The sequence below is a fragment of the Rousettus aegyptiacus genome, unplaced genomic scaffold (assembly GCF_014176215.1).
Source record: "Rousettus aegyptiacus isolate mRouAeg1 unplaced genomic scaffold, mRouAeg1.p scaffold_m13_p_10, whole genome shotgun sequence".
NCBI lineage: Eukaryota > Metazoa > Chordata > Mammalia > Chiroptera > Pteropodidae > Rousettus > Rousettus aegyptiacus.
This window is the reverse complement of record NW_023416285.1, coordinates 40,052,050-40,068,630: the sequence shown is the minus strand read 5'-3', so window position 1 is coordinate 40,068,630 and position 16,581 is coordinate 40,052,050. Positions and strand designations below refer to the sequence as shown.

At 40.5% G+C, this 16,581-nt stretch overlaps 1 protein-coding gene across 7 annotated transcripts in view; it reads left to right on the top strand.

Moving 5' to 3' along the window:
• The first annotated feature begins 248 nt into the window (after positions 1-248).
• The window catches only part of HERC3 (HECT and RLD domain containing E3 ubiquitin protein ligase 3), a 98,358-nt gene continuing 82,025 nt past the window's right edge, over positions 249-16,581 (top strand). For 3 of the 7 annotated variants that reach the window (XR_001598984.2, XM_036227711.1, XM_036227712.1), the window contains exons 1-3: positions 249-363; positions 2,677-2,738; positions 10,162-10,416. Coding sequence is in view for 6 of the 7 variants with exons in the window: in XM_036227711.1 (XP_036083604.1) it covers positions 10,191-10,416 (226 nt within the window). In the remaining variant the exon portion in view is untranslated. Of the gene's footprint in view, positions 364-1,040; positions 1,208-2,676; positions 2,739-9,440; positions 9,565-10,161; positions 10,417-16,581 lie in introns of those variants that run through there. The other 4 variants (XM_016161051.2, XM_016161052.2, XM_016161049.2 and 1 more) reach the window with 4 other exon arrangements.

Below are 16,581 nucleotides of genomic sequence, written 5' to 3'. Positions count from 1 at the left end.
CTCTGTGTCTAGCAGTCAGATCTTGGCCGACTGGCGCCCGCCGCTGTCCCATCGCCCCGCCTGCGGGTCCTGTCACCTCGGGCTGTCCCCCGCCTCCCTCCCTGGCCTCGGCCTCTCCCCTCCGCCCTCCCGCAGACCTCGCCGCCCCGCCCCCCGGCTCCACCGCGGCCACCATTGGTGCCGGTTTGCCCCAGAAGGGCGCCCATTGGCCGAGCGGGAAGTCATTTACCGGCGCATTCCGCCGCCAGCAGGCTCGCGGGGAAACTTCCTTATTATTGTGACGCCGAATACGGAGAAACCCAGAGCCGGACCAGAGGGGCTGTCACAGTCGGAATCCCGAGCGGCGGTTCGGCGGCTGCCAAGGTGAGCGGGCGGGGGCCGGGGTTCCAGGGAGGAGGGGACCGCGCGGCCGCGGCGTTCTGCTGGCCACCGCTGTCAGTGCGCGGCGCTCGGCGGGGCCGCTGCGGCTGCAGGGCGCTCCCCGCGACGAGCTGGGGCCGGGCGCGCGGGCAGGTTGGGGCGCCCTCGGCCTTGCATGCGCCTCCTTGGAGTTCTCGGGGTTCATCCTCTGCTCAAGAGCCCCCGCGCCCGGAAAGGCCGGAAACAGCTTTAAAAATGGGAGCGCCCCCCACCCCAACTTGGCTGCCCGCAGTCCAGTAGGAATTGCGACGCTTAAAGTCAAAAAGGATCCTCCCCTTCCTCCTCGCCTGCCCCTATTTAAATTCCGGGGCTCCGGAGACATCCTGGCGGTGAGGGGCACGGACGCTTCCCCGCGAAAAGGGAGCCGGCGAGGCCTCAGCGTTTGGGGAACCCCGCGGCCACGAGGAGTTTGCGCTGGGGACGCGGGACTCGGCGTCCGCAATGACAACGCTGGTGGGGCCGCGGCGCCGGGTACCACCCCTCTCGCGGAGGCCGCCTTCGGCTCACCTCGCCGGAGTCCGCCTCTTGGGTGGAGCCGGAGAAAGGATGTGTGTGGACACGTGTGTGTGCGAGCGTGTGTGTGTGTGCGCGCATGCAGGCACGTAAGTACGCGGACCGGCGCGGGGGTGGCAGGAGCTGGACTTTGCAGGTGGCACTTTGAGTCATTTGTAAATGTGGAGTGGGCAAATCAGGACAACTGACAGAGCAGAGCATGTCTAACCTGAAAACAGATGAGCTGGGGAGTGCTATAGAGACAGCATCTGAAGCAGCTGTGCCTTGATTCTAGGTATATGCACCGTGGACCCCGAGGAATATGTATTTGAACTTTGCTTTTGGTATCACACAGTTTCTGGCTGTTTTCTGATTTTATGTTACTTTAGCTTTTAAATCAGCCCCATTAGGAAGTACCTTAAATTCAGAGCGAAGCCTTCCGGGAGTTTGCTTGTATTCGTTACGGAATGCTTTAAGGAAAGACGATACCAGAGCTCTCTTCCATTTTTTTGTGTGTTTTCTGCCTCTTTCCATAAATAGAAAACCATCTCTAGAACCTTTCATTTGATGACTTGATAACATCAAGTGAGCTGATTTTTAACTCCAGACTGAAGAGAAAGAAAAGTGAAATAAATTGAGAATTAACAGCCTTTTTAAATGCAGTGACTTTAGAGAGGGTTGTTTTGTTTCAGTAGGCAGATAGATTACTGTGATGCCCTATCCTTTTGTATTTTCCTTTACCTTGGGGGAAGGGTAATGACATTATGAATTTTAAAAGGGGAATAATATATTCAAAAGCCCTTTAAAGCAACATAGATGAATTACATATCATTGACCATATTGAGGTTAGGAACCTTCTGGAGAAAATGTTCAGGAATCAAGGAGGAAGGTTTGAAACCTCTTTGGAGAAACTCCTCTTTTGGCTGGTGGGGGGGGGATGGGGTGAGAAGGAAACAGTTGATGAGCATGCAGTTTTATTTGTTCAGTATGAAGTTGGGTTTTTATTTTTTAAAAAATCTAAAATGTTTCAAATGATGTGGTTGGAGCTATTGGTTATAGCATTTCATTCTGAGTAACAGATTTAAATTTCTTGATTTGCATAATAATTGAAAACATTTTTTAATAGTGAGTTGTACCCTTATTGGAGATATAAGATAGTTTTGCTTCAGTTGAGAAATAAAAGTAATATTCTCCAAAGCGAATAGGTTTTTCTACATAAAGTAGAAATAAAGTTATGACAAAAATATCTTTAAATCATGCAGGACATTTTTTTTTTTGAGAGACTTAGGGTGCTTCTTTGTCTTACCTTGTTTTGCATGAGAGAGGATGTGGTGATAAGAAGGAAGGAAAGATACCAGAAAGACTTCAAAGCAGTGGTAGCAAAATAAGCTATAATATGTGTGGCACATAGAAAACATGAGGGAAAATAGATAAAGTCGAGTTATTTTTTAGAATTTTTTAAACCTAGATGGTAGGTTTAAAAATAATTTTATTTTTATGTATATTACAGATGCCAGGAATTTTTTAAGGTGTTATCTGTGTCTCTAGATCAAATTTAGAAGTAATACCTTCATGGTTAGAGGTTATCTTATTGGTATTTAACCAAAACTCCTGTCTTGAGATACAATGTTTGGGGAATATTCGAGCTTGCGTAATTTAAAGATATTCTTATTTTCAGAATTTCACTTTTGTTTTCAATAACATGAAAGCACTTTGTACTTAGTTTTATACTAAAGTTACTTATTATTTTTATTTAACATGCAGATCTGCAAGTTGAGGTGGAACCATTCTGGCTTCTAGTCCAAATGCCAAGTGTGTGATCTGTGGTAAGTTACTTAATTTCTCTGAATCTCAGTTTCCTCATTTTGTACATGAAGATAATATCTAACTTTTAGAAGTGATATTCAGCAAGATAATATGTGTAAAGAACTCAGGTTAGTAAAGCTACCTTGAGAAGGATCTTAACAAATCCTTAATGACTTTCCTTAGTGAAGAGAACCAGGTGAGCCCAGGAGGTAGGAGACCTAACTTCCTGTCTCTGCTTCAACCACTTCTCAGAGGACCAAAGTTACTTGACCTTGGAAGGCCTCCGCTACCATTAAAATGAGGTTAGGAATGTTAAATCTCTTGACTAGAGGTTAGATTAAATGGACTTTTAAGGTCTTTTTAATAAGATGATCCGTTTGATGATGTAACTCTGCCCCCTTTAGATGTTTTATACATTTAGAAATAGTACTTGCTGGTGTCAGGGGCATGGTGCTTCTGTGAACCGAGAAGTGAACTAGTTTTATCATACATAAGGGTGGATATGGAGGAAAGCCTGGCTCTGTTGAGATTGCTTCACTCACCCTTCCCATCTTTGGCTAACCTAGGTTCTAATTGCCCATAAATATTGCCAGTGATTCAGCTAACTTACTGAATGCAACATCATCTTTAAACATTTATTTTGAAAATTGGAGAAGGGGTGTGGCTTGGCTTTGTGTTATTCAAGAGATAGTATAGTGTTGCGTTTAAGAACATGGACTTTGGAGTCTGGTAGATGAGGTTGGAATCCTGCCTTTGCCACTTGGTTTCCATTTCAGCTACTTACTTACATGTTCTTGGGCAAGTGACCTAATCTTGCTAAACCTTGAGGTTATTGTAAAGAACAAATTAAATAATCTAATCTAGGTAAAGTTTTTAGCACAAACTCCATGCAGTAATAGTAAATATTACTTTTTCTTTATTTAGCAACTATTTATTGAGCTCCTCCAGTGTGCCGGACACTATCCTAGTGTCTAGGGATAGAGAATGAACAAAAGAGCATGTTAAACCCTTTAATTCTCCTTTGAGAAACTTCCACTATTTAATCACAGCTTTGACTGTAAAAGGCATTTTACTTTCAAATCTGCTAAAATGTGGTGAGGGGAGAATGCATTTTAGAATGGAGCAAGTAATCACTGCACAAGAAATGTTGTTTAACATTCCCCAGAGGAAAAAAAAACTTAACAAATTTAGATTGTGGAGTTCTGGTTTTGTCATATTTGGGTTCAATTCATTAGGCACTTATTACTTATAAGCATCTATTGTATTCCTGCATTTTGCTGGAAACTGGAGATACAAAGATGAGTAAACCTGGTCCCCTCCATGGAGGGGCTCCCAGTCTTAGCATAGATGGGGAACTAGTAGGTGAGGTGCAAGAAGCAATGATCTTATACTTTTCATTTTCTTTTATTGTGAAGTATTTGTATCATAAAATAATATATTTAATATATATGCTAAGAAACAGCAATAAAAAGACAGAAGCAGAACGTCAGCTATGCTATTAAAGCTCGCTCTGTACTCTTTCCAGAATGTGCCCTTCATCTCTGCCGCCATCATAATGATTACCTTGTATTTCGTATTGATTTTTTTTTCATAGTTTTACTGCCACTAATATTTTTATCTCCAAATACTTGTCATACCTGTGTTTGGACTTCATAAAAATGTATCATACTCTGAATTCTTGTGTGACTTTACCTTTCCTGCTGTAGAAAAAGGCCCCCCTTGCCCCACATACCATTCAGGCAATGGCTTCAAAGCTTATTTGAAAGGAAGCTTATCTCTTATAAACGAGATTAGAAGTCCTGTCTGAGTGTTATTTAGGTTTCAGTGACTTTCAAACAAAGGAAGACAAATCAGTTGTTAGGCTGCTGTGTGCAAAGTTTGATTAATAAGACAAAGTTTAGGAATTAATTGCAGCTTGTCTTTTTGTGTTCAATTCACTAGGACTGATAAAAGAGGTTTATCTATCTCCTTGCCCTTCCCAGAATTTAAAAGAAAAAATATGCAAAAAACTTTCTCCTAGCAACCTCAAATCCTCTTCATGAAAGTTATGACAAGTGGTAGTAGTGCTGTTTCTGTAGTGCAGGTTTGTCAGAATATAAGTTAGTGCTAACCACAGGAAGAAAGGAGTCACACCCCTTATTTTCCCCTACCCCCAGGATCTTTTGGGACCTGTTTGCTGAGGTCTCAGAGAAGAGCACTGGGAATAGGAATAACAGTGACCACAGCAGCTGACATTTATTGGTCACTTATACTGTATGCCAGGTACCATGCTAAGCATTCTTTACATTCATTCTGTCATTCGTCCCCACAACCCTGTCATTCTTTCTCCCACTTTAGATCCAGGGTTTTACAGCTAGCATGTGATTAATTCAGGGTTTGAACTTAGTTCTTTTGACTCTTAAGCCCTGCTAAGATTATCCTGCATCTTTTGCCAAAAATTGATGAGGAGAGAGCCTGAGAAAAGTACAAGGTGTGACATCGAGGGAATGGAACATCTGTCTTTCTTTCTCTTGCTTTGTGATGGGGAAATAAGAGGCAAGAAATGGAAGGGCTGGAACTGAGGTAGCATGGGACAGCCAAGGTGGCTGTTGTAGGTGCTGAGCCAGGGTGTAGTTATTTATTCTCCTACAACCTTTCATAATTGAATATTTTAAAGAGAAATAAAAGATTTTACTCCTTTAAAGCGAGAGAGAGACAGCAAGTGAGGAAAAATGTGTGGGAGGTCCTGGGATATAAAATGCCGAGTGGTGAAGAACATCGCTGAAGCTGGATCTTTAAATTCATGGATACCAGTAGCTACTAGATTTGGGAGTTCCACCAAAGTGTCCTTTTAAAGGAAAGCTGTATTAATGGCTGACTTCTCTTCAATGTATTGAACTTCTCTCTTGAAAGCTAGGTGATGCCTCCTGCTGTGGTTTTGGCAGAGTGTCGTGATGACCTAGACCAGATTTCCTATTAGGGTTAATAATCCATTCATAGCTTATTTGTGGTTGCCATTCAGTTACTTCTCTTTGTTACTTGAAGATTTCTATTACTATAACTCATGTGGGAAGGATTTTGAACAATAGTCCTCGATGTCTTTTTTCATCAGTGGTTTCTACTAGTCAGTTCATGATGAGACCATACTTCAGGCTGCTTACTCAGGCCTGCATTTGGCCACATCACCCAGAATGTAGCTGATTCTCAAGTTTGCTAAGCAAACTTATAAGAAGTTGATAGATCCAGGATGCTGAATTAATAAAGAGAAGTAGAAGTGCCAAGATGCCTGGGATGCTCTGGCCACTGGTCATGGTGTTCTTTCCCCATAGTAGGATCTGACTTGGAAACCAAGTTATTTAAGGTTGCTTATTAATCATGAAATCTGAGCAAGGTGGGCGGTCGGGGGAATTTAATGCCTAATTAATTATTAGACAGTACTTTAGCTCAATGCTTGGGGGCCATTTTAAACAGCAAAATTACAAATAAAAAATATAAAAATGTGAATAACGTGGCACTAAATAGATTGTATGTACAAAGACCTCTTGTTTACAGTATGAGAGTTGAAACAGGAAGGCAGAGCATCATCATCTTTGACTAAAGCTGGGAACATGTGCACAGGTGATTCAAAATTTTCACCTTTCCCACATATCTGGGAATGACTGTAGAAATGCTCAGAACATTGATTTTGGGGTTACATATAAATTTTAGTGAGTAGGCAAATTCACAAGTATGGGATTTGCAAATAATGAAGAACAGCTCTACTTAGGAAAAGTGAAGGTGGTGATGCTGGCACCAGGCAAGAGGGAATCCATGGCTCAGTCAATATCACTGGAAGTCTGTCTCTTGTCTGTGAACCTCTATGGCTGGCAGTTTCCTCATGTCTCACAGGTATGCTCTATGTGGCAAGGAAGGCAGCTTCCAGTAGCTTCAGTTACCCATTCTTTCATCAGAGCTCCATGGGACTTAGTGGGGAAGGGCTCTGCCTCAGTTGGCAGTGTGAACTTATCCTTACACCAGTCACAAAGGCTGAGGAATGGTTTTCTCTGATTGGTTTTGTATGGGTCCTGTATGTGGCGTAGCGGGGCGGTGTCCTCTGATTAGCTTGGTCAGGGTCATGCTCACCCTTGTGCAAGAGGGGGTACAGTTTGTTACAAGACAATGAGGGACTTGGGGAGAGATATTAGATAGACAAAAAAAGCAGTCGATAACAACCTCGAGTAATTTCTTAAAACTAACCTTCATTCTTCATAAAGGTCGCTACCATATCGAATTGCAGCCTTCTTTTAGGTGCATTTCAGTCATGGCCTCTACATATCCCCTCACCCTCCTTCCCCTGGCCCCCACCTTTTATTAATGAGTAGTGTTCTATCGTAAAAATATACTGTAGTCTGTTTATCCGTGCTCCTGTTGATGGACAGTTGGGTTATTGCAATTTTGTTTTGTATGAATAAATCTGCTGTGAGCATCGTTTATAGATCTTTGTATAGACATACAATCATAGCTTCTTGAAACCATAATTTTAGACCCATTATCCTTGGCTAGTTAAGGGGAGGGCTTTAATGCTACAGCTGCCTAAGCTCATCCCTTATCTTTTAATTATGACTAGTTTTACTCCCAGAGGGTGATTTTTTTTTTTTTTCAGATTTCCAGGACGTTTTGTATTATATACTGACCATAATTTAGTCATTCTGCAAGTATTTTTTTGTGTTTTTGCTTCTGTAGGTCAGGGGTCCCCAATCCCCAAGCTGTGGACCAGTACTGGTCAGTGGCATGTTAGGAACAGGGCCACACAGCAGGAGGTGAGTGGGCAATTAGAGAAGCTTCATCCGTATTTGCAGTCTGTCCCCAGCACTAGCATCACCACCTCAGCTCCAACTCAGATCATCAGGCATTAGATTCTACCAAAAAGGTTGGAGACCACTGCTGTAGGTGACATAAATCTACTTGAGCAGCAGTGTAGTCCACTGGAAAAGACTGGTTGTTGGCATCAGGCCTAGATTCATAGCCTGGTTCTGGCTCCTTCTGGCTGTGTGACTTTAGGCATTCTTAATTTGAGCCTTGCTTTTTCTGAAAAAGAGGCTAAAAATATGGCATAGGTTTGGTATGAGGATGAAATGAGATAATGATATAAAATGCTTATCACAGTGATTGGGTATATAGTAAGTCCTGTGATGTTGCTTATATAATTACTGGTAGGAAATATATGACAAAGTCATGAAACATCAAAAACGAAGAAAGACATTAGTGTGGATACAGCAATTTAGCAAACTGGGAAAATTTAATTATGAAAAGGTTATGTGATTTTGCCGGTCTTCTTCATTTTCATTTTATTTCTCCTCCCTTTGCAGTTATTTCAAAGAATAACATTGTAGCTTATTTTTAAATTTTATTTTATTTTTTGGTTCTAGAATGTTGACAAGGAATAACAATCTTAAGCAGAATTTGCTGGTTAAGAGAGCAAATTAGGATTAGTTTTATATTTTATTCTGAGTCTTTTCATGCCTTTCTTGAAAGAGTTCAAAGAGTAAATCAGATAGTCTTTTCATGCCTTTCTTGAAAGAGTTCAAAGAGTAAATCAGATAGCTAAGGAATGTTCCATTGTATAGAAATACCATATTTTGTTCATCCATTCATCCACCGATGGACATTTGGCTTATTTCCACCTTCTGGTTTTATAAATAGTGCTGCTATGAACAGTGTGTACAAGTTTTTGTGTAGAAATATGTTTTTTTTTGCTCTCTCAATTTTTTAAAATTTGTTTTTCAATTACAGTTGATCTACAATATTATATTAGTTTCAGGTATACAATGCAGGAATTTGACATTTATATACCTTATGAAGTGATCACCCTGATAAGTCTAGTACCCACCCGAAACCTTACATAGTGATTACAATGTTGACTATATTATCTATACTTTACTTGATACCCCATGAATATTTTTAATAATTGGTGGTTTGTACTTCTTAATCCCTTTTACCTTTTTCATCCTCCCCCCTGCCCCCCCCCCACCAACCTCCCTCCCATTTGGCAACCATCAATTTATTCTTTGTATCTATGAGTCTCTTTTTATTTGTTCATTTATTTTGTTTTTAGATTCTACATATAAGTAAAGTTATATGATATTTGTTTTTCCTCTGTCAGTTTGCAGTTCTCTTGGATATATACCTAGAAGTTCGATTGCTGGATCTTATGGTAACTTTGTGTTTAGCCTTTTGAGGAATTGCCAGACTTTTCCAAAACACGTGTGCCATTTTACATTCCTACCGGCAATGTAGGAAGACTCCACTTACTCCACATCCTCATCAACACTTGTTTTTATGTCTTTGTTGATTATATCCATCCTAGTGGATGTGAATTAGTAGAGAGAGATGAAATTTATGTCTTTGTATGAAAGGGAAGCATGAATTTTTAAAAATATAGTGAAACCTTGGGCTAGAGTCAGCAGTAGTCAATTAGCCAAAAGTGGATTATCTGATAAATTAAAGAGGTATATACACTGTGGTCTCTGTTTAAAGTGATTAAAATCTGTCTGAGGTGTTAAGTTATAAGAATGTCTCTAATCAGGACAATATAGTGCAGCGGTCCCCAGCCTTTTGGGTACGAGAGACTGGTGCTCCTGGTGAGAATCTAATGCCTGATGATCTGAGGTGGAGCTGAGGCTGTTGATGCTAGCACTGGGGAGTGGCTGCAAATACAGATTAAGCTTCACCTGCTCACCAGCTGTTCACCTCCTGCTGTGTAGGCCCGTTGCTAACAGACAACCTACTGATACCTGTCTGCGCCAGGGGTTGGAGACCCCTGATATAGTGGGTGTGTCAGAGCGATGCAGACTGACTGTGGCTGGAATGGTCTCTAGAGGATCTCAGGTAGGAAGTGACTCAGGTCCATAAGTATGTGTAAGAGGGCATGGCGGAGGAGATACATTTTTTTTTCCATTTCTCATTTTTGTTTTGAGTAGTGAATATCTACTATCCAAGCTAACAATAGGCTACCCACAGGAGTTAATTTGTTAAAACATTTTTGAAAATTAAATAAGCAGAAAACTCGAAAGGTGCAACGAGAAAGGACAAGGCGAAGTCATGAGGGTAATTTCAAAACTGTTATTACCATAATGGTTTGAAAATTGTTTCAGCAAGTCTCCTGTACTGAGTTCCTCATCAGTGATCTGAAAACCACATTCTGTCTATGTTCACCTTTCACACACATAAAATTTGTTTAGAAATGTTTTTTAAACTCTTACACACAAAACAGCATTATTATAACATAATTACTTTAAACAATATTAATATGTATTCTTTTGATATGCAATGTATCTGAAGACTATTAAGAGGAGGGTTATTTTTAAAAAATTGATTATATTTTTTACTGTGATTTTTCTGACCTATTTTTTTAAAATTTCTTTCTCCTCCCCTCCCCTCCCCCCTCTCCTCTCCTCTTTATTTTTACACAAAACTCTCTTCTAGGCTGCATGAGTCCCTGAAGGATAAGAACAATGTTATGCTGGGGATATTGGTCTCTGGGCCAACCTGGGATCAGCACCAACCTACGAGGGATTGTGGCCGAGCCACAGGTGTATGGATTTATATCAGACAGAAGCGTCAAAGAGGTGGCCTGTGGAGGAAACCACTCTGTGTTCCTGCTGGAGGATGGGGAGGTTTACACATGCGGTTTGAATACCAAGGGGCAGCTGGGCCATGAGAGGGAAGGAAACAAGCCAGGTGAGTGCACCTCGTCCATCTTGGTGACTGGTGGAAACTCAGAGGAACGGGGTTGGCGAGTAGCACTGGTGGAAGAGTTCCTCACCAAATGTTGATCTTTCAGGGAGGTCCCCCTCTGTTTGGAAACTCTGTGTCTGATTTAAACCTTTTGATAGAAAACTAGACTTCCTTTTTCACCTTATTAGATATTACCAGGGAGGGGAAATCGACTAGTTAGTTTGGAGTTACAGAAATAGATTTTCTCCAGTAATTGAATGCTAAGACTTATGATCATTTTGTGAATAGGTAATCCTCATACAATCAATATCAGAAGCATTTCCCCCTAATTTTTCCTTCTATTCGTTTGTTTATTTCTGCAACATGCTTTTTTGTTAAGCATTTTGGGCTAAGCACTGTGCTTGGTGTTGTGAGTAGAAAGTGAATGAGAGAGAGTGATGATGTGGCTCAAGGGAGCCCGTGTGGAAGGACTTGCGAGGTAAGTTGAAGAGTGTGCTGGCGGGTATGAGGAAGAGCAGATTCGCTCTACCTTTGAGGGTCGTGTCGGAGCAGGAGTAGGAATTCAGAGTGTGTGTGTGTGAGTGAGAGTGGGTGAGAGAATAGGGTAGGAACACCAAACTTATTGCCCACACCTGAGTGTACCCAGTGATAAAGGCGTGGGTATGGTGGTGCAGTCCTTGTACAGGGAATGTTGAATAGTGTGGTGAGAGGTAGTGAGAGAGGATGAAAAGTAGGGGCTAATTAGATTCCTTAAGTTTTAGTGTCTTTCATTTATTTATAACGTGCTATGTGTATTTAAAGTTTATTGGTTTGAATTTTTTTCTTCCCACTTTTTCTGTTTAAGAATCTAAGTTTGACCTTCAGTGTATATATATGTAGTGTAGATCTATGAGGTTCTATCTCAGTCTTGGATTTCAACAATGTTTGGAATAGTGATGATGATATTTAAATGAGTCTCTTTTTGGAGAGAGATGATAAGGTAGGGTCTTAAATTGTGTATTTAATGATGTATTTGTCATACTAGCATGGGCATGTGCTATATTTTCTTTGTTACTTGCTGTCTTTTTATTCATTCCAAATCTAAAGTCAAGATATTGGAGCTTCATTAAAGAACAACCTTGATGGTTTTTCGAGATGATTTTATTCTTTTGTGTTCATTTAGGCAAGTCAGTTTGGTGTCAGAATGAGCTAATTTTTTCTGTGACACTGTATCTCTCTTTTCTCATATTTATTCCCTCCCATAGCAAGTGGCTGTGTTCCATAGTTCCCCTGCCCAAACATCAGTGTTAATTTGTCATCATTGATTTTTCCATTGACCACTTGATAAAGGGCTGCAGGGCTATTTGTAAGCAGATTTAAAAAGTGTGTGAAGTATGATAGGTGGGCTTTTCCCTCGTTCTTTGCCTCCAGGTTCTCTCATGCGAGCCCTCCTCGAGGCACTCCAGCAGGCCTCCTCACTAAGATTCTAGCCCTGGGGTTCTTTGACCTGTGGGCCCAGGACTCCTGGGATTTCAAGGAAGGGATTTGTAGCATGGTCCATATGTATACCTTTATATGTGTGATGCACTTGATACTACAGGTTTTCAAATGTAATAGATCAAGTTCATTAAAATAAAAATTCAGTTAAGAATGCCACCAATTCATAAATGGAGTTAACAAATCCTATTCATTATGTTTTACCAATTAATATAGTACAAAAGTATAATATAGAACTATTATGGACATGGCAGGAAGGTTTTTTACTTTTAAAAATGGTTTTAATATTAGCAAATATTAAAAACCAAGATTTTCTTTCCTCCTGTTAAAGCTCACTTGTGTCTTATGTGAAGCTTCTAGTCTTGCTCTGTTTCCCTGGGTGAGAGCCAGTGTCTAACAACTGATATCTACAGAGGCATTAATGGCAGGTCACAGCCCACCGGCATGCTTCTTCCTTCAGAAATTTCGACATTCCACCAGAACTTAGAGACACTTAGGGCCCACTTCACACCAATGATCCTTGAAAGACTTGTATTCACCCTGGCTAGCTTTTGAAGGGACTATTTTGGGGACCAGGAGATCTTTCTGTTACTTCTGCAGAGCCAACATGGTCAGGGTGAACTCTGGAGTCAGACAAACCTAGTGGAGTGGAGGCATCACCTGTCTCTAATTCTGTTATTTCACAGCCTCACTTTCTTTTCCCGTTAAAGGAGGAGACTTCCTTTTCTAGTGTAGGTCTTGATGGAGTAGATTCAAATGGTAAAGAAGACTCCACAAAGCTGCCTGTAACTTGGAAACGTTACCCTTCTGTTTTCCCTGCAACTCTGTTTTCTGTCAGGCGGCGTCCCAGCAGATCCCATTGCTCAGGGTGCCTCATTGCATACCTTTGTCTTAGAACCTGGTGGGGAGAGGATTCAACCTAGGGTGGCAGATGAGAAAGGAAACAAAATCTTTGCAGTCCATCAATGGCTTAGATCTGTGGAAGCACCATGGTGAATATATCTGAGTGCAGTCTGACATTCTTTTAGTGGAGTCTCCTGACATAGCTCCATGGAGATAGTGGTGGCTCGTTTGTGGGCCTCTGGGAATGAGAAGCAGCCACTCTGCTTCTCCTGAATGCTGAGTCAGGCCAGTGCCTCTGTCGGCCTGTAGCTGTTCCCCGTAGGTAGGGTTATGACTGAAAGTGACTTGACCCAGAGGTATGCCAAGAAGGCCACAGAATTCAACACAGATTCAACCACAGAGTCCAGTCCATGCTTGTAATCTAATTTTGGCATAAACAAGCTTCTAATGTAAATTGCAGTAGATTCCAGAAATTTCTGTTGTTGGTTAAGCAGTCTGTTAATTATAAACTCCATAGCAGCTATGGAATAGTACCTCTCTGAATGGAAAGATTATGTGGGTGGGCACTTACCTGTTTTTTTAACTTTTCCATCAATAGGTGTGTTCTATATCTGAGTACCATTTGGGTTTATTTTTAATGAGTGGGAAAAAGACAATGAGCTTGTTTTCTATATGTGTTCATTTAGAACTGTGACCTGGAGAGCTTCTAGGCATGGTAGGGAACTTGATGACAGACTGTTTCAGGTAGCCTGTGCTGGCCCAGGCCCACAAGAATCTACCTCCAGGCAGCCCCTGAGGTATTTTGGGAGGGAGCTTCGTAGAAGAAGGCCACCTTCCCAGAGAAGATGTTTCTTGGGATAATGGGCAGGCCCGAGATTTCAAATCAACATCATTGCCCAGACCAAAGGACTTTGCGGTACAAAGGATCAAAAAGAGTGAGGGGAAGGAAAGGTGGTCAGTGGTGGTATAAGTCATGCACCAGGACAAAACTCTTCTATTTGAACATATTCCTTGAGACCGTCCTGCCAATCTTCACATATCAGTTTATACTGATATTTTATATTTTATCTCTAACTGGCAGGGTTGCAAAGAGGCACAGCTTTATTTTTTTGGAGGCATACTGTACCTGAGCAGTGATATAAAGCGCCCACACTACCTTTAAGGGTTACATTTTTTCTCGAGAACATCTAATAGTTTCTATTTGCTTTTGTTGCTCCTGAGGCTCCTGTGCTTTCCTCGTACTCTCATTTCTCTCCTTAGTACTGTTCTTCTGTGACCAGCTTCTCTGTGTGTGGTAGGGAGAGGGTATCTCAAGGACACATCCAACACTGAAACTCCTGGTAATTTGGGCTCAGATATTTTCCCAGTGTGTCAAGAAGCTTAGTTCTAGCTTAGGTGTGTCCATGACTCATTCACTTGTGCTTTGGCCAAAGGCAAAGGGGCCCGTGATTCTCAGAAGCATTTTTCATGGGCAGAATACCAAAACTCCATCTAAACTCAGTGTCCAGCTTTTTTTTTTTTTTTTTAAAGTGTTGGATTATAACTATTTTGTGTATTCCTTTCCTTTCCCATGTGACTTTTCCCTCCTTCATTCTCTCCCTTATATTGTGATGTCAACCTTATCTCCCCTTCCCCAAATCAGGGATAGTTTCAGTGATTAGGTCATTGTAGGACTATTACTGATTTCCTCATGTTTTTGCCCATGAATTCATCTCACGATCTCCTAAGACATAGAGTTACAGAGCTGCCTTTTAGGAAGACTGTGTGCCTCCCCCTTTTTAAATAAAGCAAGCAAACAAACATGAATTTTTTCCAAATTATGATTTTTTTAAGTGATTAATCTGTAACTGAACATTAAGAAAATCTTAAAATATTTTGTGAAGTTAGAGTAGAAACTGGGTACCCCTAAAAATTTTACCTCAGTTTACTGTGCTTCTCTTATTCCCACCCAGCCACATTGTTAACAACACTCTCTAGCTGAGTGGAAAGTTCTCCTTTGCCAGTACATAGTCTGATTTCCTATACTGAGGTTAGCATAAGCTAATTCTTGTGTTATTAGGGCTATCTGAATTGTTGTAAACCTCCTTTAACCTTTCTTCCTGAGTGGACAAAAACTGTCAGGTGCATTTATTTATTTTAATTTGACTACGTTAAATTTTTAAAATTCTGCATAGATATACCAGGAAACCTTTTCATAGCAAACCCCAAGGGTAACAATTTATAAGCAGACTCTAACATTTCTGAGCGACCCTGTTTGATTCATATCTATGATTGGTACCTTTTACTTCCTCCTGAGTTAGTCTGTCTGTCTGTCTGTCTGTCTGTCTCTCTCTCTCTCTCTCAGGTAATTTAATCAAATTCATATTTGCATTTTTTATTCAGACTAAGCATTTCCATAATACCCGTCACCATATGTAACAGCTCTCCTGCTGTTTGATAAATGAGGTTTATAAAGCAGAACATCTCAAAGGCCTCAGTTCCCAGAACTGCAGTTACTGGTAGAAGTAACACTTGGAAATAGCTTATCAGTTTGCTCTCCAGCATCTGAAAGACTCAATAACTGTGTCATGTTAATCAGCTTTTACTGAAAAGCAAACTAACTGAACTGAAAGGAAATAGAAGAAATCCTATAATGACTTCCTGTTATTTAAGTGCCTGTTTCCATAGGCATAACTCTGATATAAAAGGCAGAAGGTGCCATAGGAAATATTTAGATCTCAACATTGTGCTTGTTAGGGTGCCCATCCCTTCCTCATTGGGAATGGCAGGTGATCTGGGAGGCTGCACACCATTCTGATGATGATGATAATGGTAATATTCAAATCTGGTGGGATGTGTTGACTTCATCGATAGCTGAGTGGACAGCTTCCTGGTCCAGGCACTCAGGGATCAGGAGCAAATGTCATTTAACAATTTTATTTTCTGGTGTCATTAATCAAAATTTACTTATTTCTGTTTATGATACTGAGCCTATTTTCTTTAAGATATTTGAATGTTTTTGAAAATATATACTTATTTGTCAAAGTATTTAATGTGAGGTTAGTTGTGACTTTAAAAAGTTTGCAGTACTTTAAGTAATTTACGCAGTGGTTTACATCATGACACAAGAGACTCGGTTCATTTGTTAATTGCTAAATTAGTTAACTACATATACATATTATAAGCTTTCTTCATCTTGGTGTGCTTGGCATTTTTAAGCTGATTAGTCCTCATGTTTGTCCTATAAAGTAGGTCAGTACTGGATCCTGGGTATATGTAAAGGGGAAAAGGCAAGGGGATGAGTGAGTCTTGCTTGGTACTGATAGACAGTTTTAACAATCCTAGAATTATGTCCATGGACATCTTTTTAACCTCAGACTGATTGGGAAGGCCCAATAGAATTTTATTCTCAAATTGTTTTTCTTTTTTACCATTCAATCCTTTTTATTTTATTTTATTTTATTTTATTTTATTTTATTTTAATTTAATTTAATTTAATTTTTAAAAAAAGGGATATAAACTTAGCCACTAAGGAACTTGTATTCTTAACAAACTTTTACTGATTGAATACTAAGTATGATCCTGGTGCTTTGATTTAAAGGTATGGAGAAGTAATTTCATCTTTAAAATCATTAGATAACTGTCTGTTCTTTTATGCTCTTTTGAGAAGCCGATTACTAGGGAAGGACACATGATAATTCCTATCTCAGGCTGATAACATTTTGCCTAGCAATTTGCCTCTTATTCTTTGTTCCTTTATCTCCTTGAATTCTTTACTTATCACTCAGTTATTGATTCAGCAGGTATTTACTGAGTGACTAGACTACTGGGCTCCTCATTTGTCATAGTTACTGTGAGAACACAACACCT